This window comes from Haliotis cracherodii, unplaced genomic scaffold (assembly GCF_022045235.1).
Source record: "Haliotis cracherodii isolate W230 unplaced genomic scaffold, xgHalCrac1.p SCAF_8, whole genome shotgun sequence".
Taxonomy (NCBI): Eukaryota; Metazoa; Mollusca; class Gastropoda; order Lepetellida; family Haliotidae; genus Haliotis; species Haliotis cracherodii.
Genome location: NW_027266341.1, coordinates 36,024,256 through 36,037,200, shown reverse-complemented (window position 1 = coordinate 36,037,200; position 12,945 = coordinate 36,024,256). Strand labels below are relative to the sequence as shown.

At 41.8% G+C, this 12,945-nt stretch overlaps 1 protein-coding gene across 1 annotated transcript in view; it reads left to right on the top strand.

Annotated features, from left to right (window-relative positions):
- Positions 1-2,576: 2,576 nt before the first annotated feature.
- LOC139449893 (large neutral amino acids transporter small subunit 2-like) overlaps positions 2,577-12,945 on the top strand; it is a 30,521-nt gene continuing 20,152 nt past the window's right edge. The window contains exon 1 of the mRNA XM_071231482.1: positions 2,577-3,062. Coding sequence (XP_071087583.1) covers positions 2,588-3,062 — 475 coding nt within the window. The 5' untranslated portion in view covers positions 2,577-2,587. The remainder of the gene's footprint in view (positions 3,063-12,945) is intronic.

The following is a 12,945-nucleotide window of genomic DNA, read 5'->3' as shown; positions in this document are numbered from 1 at the left end:
ATTCTGACCGTTACTGATATCAAAAAATCAATTAAAGATATCATTAATAATTTTGATGATATCTCTATATCAATTATTGATATCAGTCATCTAATTTAAGTAACATTATTATTTTAACATCTTTAATAATGGCAACAATTGAAGATATCAATAATTAATTATTGATATCTGTATTAGTTTCAAGCTATCAGGAATTAAATTATTGACATCATAACAAAACATAACATTTTGATATCTTTAAATCATATTTTGATATCTATAATTGAATTTAAGATATCAGCCATTCTTTTCAAGACATCAGTAATACGCTTCACCATATCCTTAATTCATTTCGTGATATCTTAAATTTTATTGCAGATATCTACAATTATTTGCATTTAAGATATCTACAATTCCATTCAAGATATCTTCAATTCAATTCAAGATATCTTTAAAACAATTGAAGATATCTGTAATTCCGAAATCTGAAATCTGTAATAAATGTGAAAACGGCTTGCTATACGATCGTTCGGCCATCGCATTTACCTTCGTTGCCCAGCTACATCTATGGGGAACAACTTACCAGATTATCCCCTCTTAAAGATAACGTCGTCCAATATACCACGTCATCAAGTTGCGAGGGCATATTCGAATCTCCAAAAATGACGTCATGATACAACAATGTTTTATCGTGAAAAATAAGATAGCTACACGATCAGTCGCAAATAACAATGAAGATCGAAACGTGCTTTATGTGTAGGACATCAGTCCCTCGGTTTTATCCCAATGATAAGGGCTTTAAATAGCATAAAACCTCAAGGGGAAGTGTTTTATCTAACTTCTGAACAGAAAAAAGAAACTTTAAACATCATTATTGACATGTTTATGTTTCAAACAATCGTTCCATGAACCCTAGGAAACGGGCGTAAAATATCTGTTTTCCGCGAACGGTTCTTGAAAAAGACATTCTAAAAAGCATTGAGATTTATCAGCGCATCTTTAGCCTATACAAAGGTTGCATGTTCGATCATTGGAATATAAAGAAAACATTTTTCATTTGACATTACATTTCATTACATGTTACACTCTGAACGGAAGTTGTATTAATAAAATCCCCTGGGTATTTTAAGATATTTCATAGCAAATATGACTGGAATATCCTATATTTTTGTTTGTTTGTTTGTTAGTTAAACGCCGCACTCAGCAATATTCCAGCTATATGACGGCGGTCTGTAAAATAATCGTGTCTGGACCAGACAAACCAGTGATTGACATCATGAGCATCGACCCACGCAATTGGGATCGATGGCATGTATCAACCAAGTCAGCGAGTCTGACCACCCGGGGACATTACAATGTCTCTGTTTATAACCCAACTGAACAACAATTGAATCAAGTCACTGGAGGTTTATAATTCACGATAAAACATTGTTATATCATGACGTCATATGTTAAGATTCGAACATGCGCTTGCAACTTGATGACGTCGTAAATTGGACGACGATAATTTTGAGAGGGAAGTTAGGCTCATCATCAGCACAGGGCCCAGACAGCGAATGGGACTTCTCCCAGGAAGCGCTGCCTAGTCAAACCCATCCAGAATTGTTCGGAGAATGTGAAGACTCCCCAACACCGCAGCCTTCTGCAATACCCAGATTGTCAGAAGTGCTGTATTCCTGGTAGCAAACCCGGATACTCTCCCAATATCAGGCAACAGATTTGGAGGTACCAAACCTAACGCACCGAGAACAATGGGGAGTCAGACAACTTGGTACTTTGGATGCAAGCGTGACATTTCGAAAGCGAGGTCCGCATATTTGCCATGTTTTTCCTCAATCTTGTCAATCACATTAGTGTCAAAAGGGACCCAAAAAAATCAATAATATAAATGATTTCATTGGACTTATCAGAAAGGACAAGATCAGGTTTGTTGGCATGCAAACGGCCGAGGCTGTGTATACGGGCCTATTCCAAAGAGTGTATTGTATTTATCATTTTTTCATGACGCCCTCTACATATTCTGGGGTGTACCATGGATGGACCTCTGTGTCAAAACCACAAGCATGGCGAAGACGGTAATACACGTAGTAGTAGTAGTAGTAGTAGTAGTAGTAGTAGTAGTAGTAGTAGTATTGACGTTGAATTCCCGACTATGTTGTGTGTCTTAATGATGTCTTTAAAGCCAAACCGGGTGTAAATAATGCGGACAAGAATGTCATAGAAAATAAGAACACACCCTTTTAGGCGCCCTCGACACACCGACTAGGTTAAATGATACGTCAGTAGCCAGGGAAGCTGAAGAGTTTCACGCAACAAGAGATATAAGATGTTCTTTCAGTTAAGGATGTATTTGCGGTCCAGTGGATGATGAGATTGTCAAATGGCTCACACCATGGGAAAATATATGGTGATGTTGGTGTTCCACTAGACATACTAGCCTACATTCAGGGTCAAGTGTGATCACGTTGTAATCTAATCATTTTGACAGCACAGACTACTGTCAGCTGCCTGTACCGTATCAGTGCCGTGGCCAGTAGACCTTGGTATCTGATATGCATATGAACGTGACCATGTGGTCGTGACAGTCGACCGACGCTCTTTCAACAGGATGGCTGCAAGGTTTAACGGGACGAGAATCCTCGCACAAGAGCTCGACTCGAAACCAGAGCAGAAAGTGCAGTTAAAAAAGCAGATCACACTCTTTCACTGCGTCTCTATCATTGTCGGTATCATTATCGGAGCAGGGATTTTTGTGTCCCCCGTGGGTATTCTCTACAATGTGCACTCTGTCGGCATGTCTTGTGTATTGTGGGCGCTGTGTGGAGTTTACTCAACGCTATGTGCCCTGTGTTTTGCAGAACTTGGTGCTTCAATTCCTGAATCGGGAGGCGAATATGTGTACATAAAACGTGCATTTGGGGATTGTCCGGCGTTCCTGTGTCTCTGGGTGAATCTTATCATTCTGTGTCCCGTGGGCGTGGCCGCAGCTAGTTTGATTTTTGCCACCTACACTCTTCGTCCCGTCTTCCCCGACTGCGATCCCCCGTCTTCATCTATTAGGCTCCTCGCAGCGATAATCATCAGTAAGTACCAATGCATATATCTTCATGTAGCACTTACTGCATTTAGGATTCCCAAACCAGAGAAACATTTTACGTGTGTTTAATATATCTGTGCCTAATATTCGAAATAGTTTTCAAAAAGAATAGCTGCCACGCTATGACATTAACCGGTAAATCGTATCTCTTGAGTGTTCTGTCATACAAAGATATAAAGCGCACCTGTTTGTGGCATATTATTTGCTTAAGGAACAATTCAGATAAGAAAACGCAAAAGAAAGTATACACCCATGTTTGATGGTGGCTAAAAAGGAAACAAACAAGAAACGGTTATTCGGTGGTGATGTACAGTAAACTACGGTTATAACGAACTCCTTATAACGAAGGTACCACTAATTTTAATTCGTTATAACCGTAGTTCGTTAATTATAAGCATTTTCATATTTCCTGTGTTTATTAATCTCATTAATGACATAAAATATATAACAAGTAAATACATGTCAAAATATATTACTGACACAGTTTCACGGACATACAGACACAAGAGTCACTTGCAAAGTTTCACTTGTATTCCACACAGGAATCATAATTGAGTTTTGGACTTTCCTTAGTTGGATATCTTTGTTTATCATATAATGGGTACGTTTTTCAGCAGGATAAGGCAAACGGATAAAAATGATATCCGTTGGGGTCACATACAGAGAGAGATGAAAATATCAAATGTCAAGTAGGGACTTCTTTCAGTGTTTACAAACAAACATGGCGTCGCCCTCGTCATTCGGCGATCGAGTCAGAATTAACCATCGGGAGTCTGGAGAAACTACTGGGATAATTGCTATCATTATCAGAAGGTAGTCTTATATACCGAAAATCAGTGTCTAATTATGACGTAGGTAAGGCATTTTACAAGTTGGGAGATAAAAATTGCGAAACAATTTAGAGAGGACACTAGTCTAGCGGGATCAGTTTCCATTCTGTGGCTTGAAACCTTTCCCGAAGCTTAAACAGTTGGATTTGTCCAAACTGTTACCTGGTTTCGTTTTGTCGCTGTGTGGACATCTGATCGCACTTCGTAATGTTATGACAGGACAGGCAGACAATAGTCAGTTGGCCACCAGCGGAAAAGAGGCTTAGTTTAGATTTTCGTTCCCACATTTTCCACAATAAACAAACCTGACGTCTCATAGACTAGGGTAAGAGTAGCTTCCCTTTGATAAAGGGCAGTTACTCTAGCCGACAGACTGATGGATCGCCGCGAATTGCAAGTAGAAACAATTGTGTTGGCAATTTTTGTTTATTCCTCATACCCGACATTTTCCATCCCCAAAAACACTCGCGTGGTAACCTCTAGATCTATATGTACAGGAACGTTTTGTTTTGTTTATTTGTTGTTGCTTAACGCCGCATTCAGCAATATTCCAGCTGTATGGCGGCGGAGAAAGTTTTGTAAATAATGAATCAACAATGGGATGATGTTAAAAGAGTGCTCATGTATACAATGTGTTCCAGTATAGAGGAACGTATTGTATATTACTATATACTGCAACACACTGTATACATGAGCACTCAGCCCATTGTTGATACATGATAACGCACCTCGATGAGACCCGGGTTAACATTCAATTACTCTTCCACAGAGACATTTTAAAAATTTGTTTCGTTGACAGCCTCGGCCTGTCATCGGCCGAGGACATTGCTTATAATATCAATCACAGGTTTGTAGAGCCTCCATTCGATTATACACTGGCCGCCGTGACACAGCTGAAATAGTGTTGAGTGCGGCGTAATACATCATTCACTCTTTCAATCAGTCGTGTAACTGCCAGGCACATACAGCCCATTACTGACGGGGACACCGGAAACCCGTCGCTGATGAGCCGGAATCCTTTGTGCCGAGTTGCGTCCCTTGTAAGTGTCAGAATCCGCTGGTCGCTTTCATTATGATTCGAGCTCTGTCAACATATTTATCCGTGTTTGTTCCCTTAAGTTAACTCAAATCCCTGCGTCACGTGATTCTTACTTCCCACTTGATGATGTAATATGACTAAAGTACTCTTCTAACAAAAGGTCACACGCCGCAGTAGAAGAATTTGTTATTTCCTCGTTATCTTTATAATCACTCGAATAAAGTCTGACCAGCGGTGGCTGGTTCACGCCACAATTATATACTATGAATAACTCAGATAGGCATTGTACTCTGTAGGTATGCATGGGCTTTTGCTTTTATAAATATATATGTCTCGAAAGTAACATGGTCAGTTGCTCAGTCAAGGAATAGCGACCCTATCTTTCAAAGTCTCTTGGTAGCAGCAATATAACCTGCTATTCGAGTGTTGGTTTCTGGTTGCCTTTTTTAAGCTCTTTGGGGATATGAAGACGTTTTAAACAGTGAGTATTGTTTTCTTATAGCGACACTAATATGACCTTCCGCGAAGCCAGAGAAACACACACACACACACACACACACACACATCCACAAACACACACACACATCCACATCCCAACAAACACACACACACACCAACAAACACACACATCCACACACCAAATACACATACACACACTACACACACACGCCCACCCCAACAAACACACATCCACACCCCAACAAACACACACACACCAAAAAACACATACTCACACACGCCCAACCCCAAACAAACAGACACACACCAACCCCCAGCTAACACACACGCTCGCCCCCCGCTCCCCCCCCCCCCCCCCCCCAAACAAGCAAACAACACACATCCACACCCCAACAAACACACACACACCAAAAAACACATACACACACTACACAGACACGCCCACCCCCAACAAATACACGTACACATGCACACCCCAACAAACACACACACACCCCAACAAACACACACACACACACACACACACACACACACACACACACACACATCCACACACCAATTACACATCCACACACTACACACACGTCCACCCCCAACAAACACACACGCACACACACCAACAAACACAAACACACATCCACATCTACACACCAACAAACACACAAACAAAATGACACAAAAATATAACAATATTTGAAACCCTTAACGTTCCCGGTGGATTGTGGGTCACCATTCCCCGTCAGTGTGTCTCGTTGTTCGTGCCGGCAACCATGGAGTATGTTGTGTTGATGACGTGTCACGCGTTACACTGTTAAACATGAAGCGGATACCAGTAGTGAACAGCATTCTGAAATATTAGTCCGTGGCGCGGTGCGAAAATCGACAAAACCTTTTCCATATTCACAATAAATTGTACGATTCCGACGTCACACACGCATGCAAAGGTCCCATATATCATTCCACCCATGGAGGATGTGTACCGTTTTAGACTCGCCCTCATTATAACGCCATATCTCATTCACGACGGGATATGTGATACACATGTACATCATTCAGAGAGCTTTAGATAAGGGGGACGTATGTCAAGCTTATCGTCAGGCATACCGAGTGCGTAGGGCTGGTGTAGTATCATCATCATCAATCATCATCATCATCATCATCATCATCAACATCAGCATCATTACCATGATCATTATCATCACTACAACCATACACCACCATTATCATCATCAACATCAGCATTTAGCCTAATGGTTAAAGCGTTCGCTCGTCACGCCGAAGACTCGGGTTCGATTCCCGACATGGGTACAATGTGTGAAGCCCATTTCTGGTGTCCCCCGCCGTGATATTGCTGGAATATTGCTAAAAGCGGCGTTAAACCATACTCACTCACTCACTCACTCATCATCATCGTCATTATCATCATTATTATCATCATTACCATAATCATTATCATCACTAACATCATTATCATCATCATCATCACCATCATCCTCATCACCATAATCATCATCATCATCATCAACATCATTATTATCATCATCATCAACATCATCATCATTACCATAATCAACACCATCATCATCATCAACACACCATCATAATAATCATCATGAACATCATTATCATCAACACCATCATCATTATTATTATTATTATTATATTATTATTATTATTATTATTATCATCATCATCATCATTATCATTACCATAATCATTATCGGGGGCACGGGTGGCCCAGTCGTCTAAGGCGCCGCGATTCACTGTGCAGAGTTGCCTCCCCTGGACACGCCAGAAACCTATGATTGTGGGTTCGAATCCCGGTTCACCCCGATTATGTTTCTAGGTTTGTCAGCACCATACCCGTGCTCATGGGTTTCACCGAAGTGGTAAACGTCTGAGACCTGCATCACTTTGGGCTTTCCTCCCATATTAAGCTGACACGCCGTGATATAACTGGAATAATGTTAAAGCGGCGTTAAACCAAACTCACTCACTCACTCACTCATAATCATTATCATCACTAACACCATTATCATCACTAACTCCATTATCATCATCAACACCATCATCATCATCATCATTATTATTATTATCATCTTCATTATCATCATCATCAGTATTATTATCATCATTATTATTATTGACTTTTCTAAAAAAAAATGGAAGCATACACGATACCTGCTTATGACTCTTGGTTCGCCCCCAGGACTCCATGTAGACACAGGTAAATTCCTGCTGTAGACGGTATATAGGTATCGGTATCCACAGGTGTACACACGACTGACCCTCTAAAGTTCCTCTTATTTTTTTATTCAGAATGAAACGAAAGTAGAAACATATTGACTATTGTATTAGATGAATACTAATGCAGAACATATCGCCAAAACGCGTCACACAAAGACGATGAGAAATGGGTTGGGGCCAGCGACAAGGTCATGCCACGAACGTCAAAGGGGGTTAATTTGTTCATGTGTATGTTTACCTCAACAGCGGTTATCTGTGTTGAATAGACGTATTGTATGTATTATTCATGTATGAATGTAGGTGAATCCGTTCCAAAATACTATTCATACAAAGCTAAATAGCTGTTTATGAAAATTGCATTGCAATGAGTTTAGTATCGTATGGTACCTCCGAGAAATTGCATTCTCTTATCGATTACCTGGAATTGTCGCTGATAAATTGTTCTTTCATATTGCATTATGGACCACTGACATTAGCGTCTATGCTTGTCGAAAGTGGCGACTAACGGGATCGGTTGGTCACGCTCGCTGACTTGGTTTTATGCATGTCATCGTATCCGGCGTTATTTTGTCTCTTGTTCCGGAAATTACACACGCAACATGTAAATAAACAACAAAATAACGGCAAAAGTACAATGAGCGGAATACTGCTTTTTTTTCCCACATAAAGCCGTGATCTAACATCAATACTGTTTCGGGTGTTCTGTAACTTCTTTTGAATGGTGTATTTTCTACGATACATTACCTCCCAGTGTTTCTGACGAATATATCAGGTACATGTGTGTATACTTCAGACTTGGTTAACGCATGCCATCGTATCCCAATTGAGTAGATCGAAGCAAGTAATGTCCATCACGGAATTGTCTGGTCCAGACTCGAATATTTACAGACCGCCGTCATATAACTGGAATATTGTTGAATGCGGCGTTAAACAACGAACAACTAATACCCATAGAATACTCCATAATTCCTTGTTCACACGCTACCAGACATTGATCCTGCATAGATTACTTTGTTATCGGTGTTGAGTTCTATTTATCAACCACATGCCGTAAGATACATACGCCAAACGTCACGTGAGTCGTCACTTCGTCCTATTTGCTTGATCTGGATAAGCGCTAATGTCACTACGAATTCGTCCCGCTGGAAACACGAGACTTCACCGAGACTTACGCAACCAAACTAGAACTTGATAACCTCGCTTATATATAGAGATTATCTGTTGCTAACGAGATAGGCCTAGCCAGTTAAACCTAGATCTACAATAGGCCTATGTGCAAATGCAACCAATTCAGTTTGATTCAATTGTAAAAATCTGCATGACCAGTTCAAGTCGGCTGTTTAGAATTGATTGCTAGTTCTGCGGACATGCTTTTAAGTAAACCAGTGACAATGACCATTGTTTCTCAAACAGATCACTCAACCACAAGCAGATCTCATAAATGGGACAGGGTGCGCTCGAGGATTTACTGGCACAAATTACCTGAAATATTGAAACAAAATTACGCAGTTATTCTTTCTTATGAAACATATTTCTTTGGTGATCGCAAAGAAAATGATGAAAACTTGCTGACCTAACTGGAATTTTAAACGTCAACGCCATAGAATAACCAGTCTCGATTATCTGCAAAACATACCATTGGGCGTAAAAGGCAGTGAAAATTATAAGAATGGATCGCTGAAAATCAGTGTTGACACCAGGTGTTCGCTAAAAGGACACACGTGTCCTGCTCTCCCGGAATCATCCGCCATGGGTGAGGTGAGGTGGTGAGGTGAAATGGGGTATAACGTCGCGTCCAAGATTATTGCACTTATATAGCGACGTGCATGCATGTGTGTGGCTGCTTGTGCTAGTCCGGACTGATGCCGACCAGTCCTTGTTTTAGCCCCTTAATGTCGAGCGCCAGACAGGGTAACAATAAGTACCATCTTTTAACGACTTTTGGTATGACGCGGTCGGGTATCGAACCCCAGACCTTCCGCTCTCCGGGCGGACGCTCTACCATTAGACTACGGAGGCGGTCTCATCCGCCATTGACACAATGTGAATACATACAGTGTATGTTTGTTGCCTCACGCCGCACAGCAGTTCTGCTGCGAGTCTTGATCACTCAATCCAGTGATACGATAGCATGTTTAATGAATTTGTTGTAACTAAAAACATCTGAATCTGTTTAGTGATTCAATGATTGTGTTGTTCTGACTTTGTCGAGGTATTGCTTTGAAATGGATGCAGAATTGTAAATAAACTCACTCAGTTTCGTGAGAGTATGAAAGAACACATCGAACATATCTAATATTTGATTCCGCGAAAGTTTCTTTATTTCTTGATTCACAACCACCTTCATATGTCTTAGGATCCTAGAGCCGACTACTATGTGTATCGAGTGCCAGCGATGTCTAACCTTGTTGACGCGTTCGTCGCCATAGTACCTTCACGGCCCACTGACACCCTGAAATACTATGAATGTTGCTGACTGTGTATTACAGCATTCAGCTACTGACTGACTGACTCACTCAGCAAGATAGCACATGGACGAGGCTCGTAAGTGTTCTACTTGAAGCCTCCAGAAAGGACGTCGTCGGCATCACCAAAAGGATGATACATGTACGAGGTTCACTAGTCTTCTCCTTGAATCCTTCAGAATGGACGTCGTCGGCATCGCCAGTAGGATGATACATGGACGAGGCTCGCTAGTCTCCTCCTTGAATCCTTCAGAATGGACGTCGTCGGCATCGCCAGTAGGATGATACATGGACGAGGCTCGCTAGTGTTCTACTTGAAGCCTCAAGAATGGACGTCGTCGGCATCGCCAGTAGGATGATACATGGACGAGGCTCGCTAGTGTTCTACTTGAAACCTCAAGAATGGACGTCGTCGGCATCACCAGAAGGATGATACATGGACGAGGCTCGCTAGTGTTCTACTTGAAGCCTCCAGAAAGGACGTCGTCGGCATCGCCAGTAGGATGATACATGGACGAGGCTCGCTAGTGTTCTACTTGAAGCCTCCAGAATGGACGTCGTCGGCATCACCAGAAGGATGATACATGGACGAGGCTCGCTAGTGTTCTACTTGAAGCCTCCAGAATGGACGTCGTCGGCATCACCAGAAGGATGATACATGGACGAGGCTCGCTAGTGTTCTACTTGAAGCCTCCAGAATGGACGTCGTCGGCATCACCAGAAGGATGATACATGGACGAGGCTCGCTAGTGTTCTACTTGAAGCCTCCAGAAAGGACGTCGTCGGCATCGCCAGTAGGATGATACATGGACGAGGCTCGCTAGTGTTCTACTTGAAGCCTCCAGAAAGGACGTCGTCGGCATCACCAGTAGGATGATACATGGACGAGGCTCGCTAGTGTTCTACTTGAAGCCTCTATAAAGGACGTCGTCGGCATCACCAGTAGGATGATACATGGACGAGGCTCGCTAGTGTTCTACTTGAAGCCTCCAGAATGTCCAGTAGACCAAGCATCATCAGTATTCTGACCACAGACATAGCACCATGTCTCCCCCGGATGTTGATACGGAATATGTCGTAGAAATCTCGAGAGATTCGGAAGTGGAATGGAAGAACAGAACTGTCTACACAAATACTGATGTCACACACTGGCATGGTGTATGAATCAGTGAACACCAAGTCTTCAACACACAGTGCAACTATATCCAACCAGTTTTATCAAATACACGGGTAACCCTTTTTGCGTTTAATGCCATGCCAAGGTCTTCGTGAAAACAACGATGTAACGACGAGATGTTACTGCTGAGAACACTGACTGACCCCCAAGCACACAATTGTGGACGGAAGCATCAATTCCATAATCTAGCTTCCCCGTGTAAATTGTTCCAAGACAACTCGGGAGCAGTTTCATGAAGGACGAACAAAGATGAAGCCAGCATCACGACAGAGGCCATTATTAGCAGTGGATATTAGACCCCGTGTCTACGTTCCCACACTGCATTCTGGTGTTTGTCTATCATCCCACTATCGGTGTGTGTCTCATACAGCCCGTCCCTCACCAAGACGGACATGCTCCTATAGTGACGAGACTGGTGGATGTTGGACTGCTGTGATGTAGCTCCGGTTGATCCCCTGGTGTTTGTTTTCTCGAACTAAACCTACCGGTCTTTGTGTTTATTCCACAATCAGACATACTGATGCGTAGGACACGTACAATACGTACAGCTATATTCTTGAATGAACTATTACTTAAGACATGTATGTTCAGACAGCAGCTACTGATACAACATTCGTATCTATTGGCCGCAGAACAAAACATGACATGGCGATAACGCTAGTGTCCACGAAGAACAATAGTCTATTTTGATAACGTTATCTTATCCGAAATATTTGCTCAGGTCATGCAGTGTTTAGGTAACCGTGTGGTCGGGGACTTTTCTCGAGTTCAAGGTTTTACATTATCAACCAGAACCGAGAAGGCGTGTTTTTGTCCAACTTATCAAAATGCAAGAAATACCAGAAAAAAATAAGAAAACATTGACAACACAGCGTCGCGGTTCAACAGGAATCCGATCAACGCGTGCGAGAGAACACGTGTAGCATGGACCCCCGGAGTCATGACATGTAAAATTTAACAAGTTTTCATCACCTGCCCCGGTGGCTCATTGGGAAAACAGTGGGTTACAAACTTAACACGAAATGTGAGATTGCAAGTTTGATTCATGCCATGGCATTTTCATTTAAACAAAATTGTAACTTTTAACCAATCAAATATGAATATGGTGTTCATATCAAGAGTCCTGTTTATAAAACGTCAATTGTAAAATGTTGGTAATAAAATTGAAATGTAAAACCCCAAAGCAGGTTTCGTGTGAGCCATTTCAAACCTTGAACCGAGTCAAAACCTCGGTTTGGAAAACGAGCTGGTTACCAGGTTTACCCGAGATTGTCAGGTGCCTAATGCAATATAGGGCAATACGGTGATTGGTTTACAATTTTGGAAGAAAACACTCTTCCTAATAATGTTTCCTTTCGATATTGTTAAGACTGCATGTGTTAAAAACGTATGTCAGCAATCAAATATTAATGATAAATATATTATAACAACATCACACAACACACTTAATCCAAGTAAGAGCCTTGAGCGCGCCCTTAACAAGGGCCTAGCACTGCAACTAACAATAGCCTGGAGAGCGCCCTTAACACGGGCCTAGCACTGCACCTAACAATATATAGTATCTGTAATACAAAGATATTTATGTAAACTATCTTGTTCTCACTGTTCATTGACCTTTCCTATTCTCTTCTTTCCTACTGACCTGTTTACGT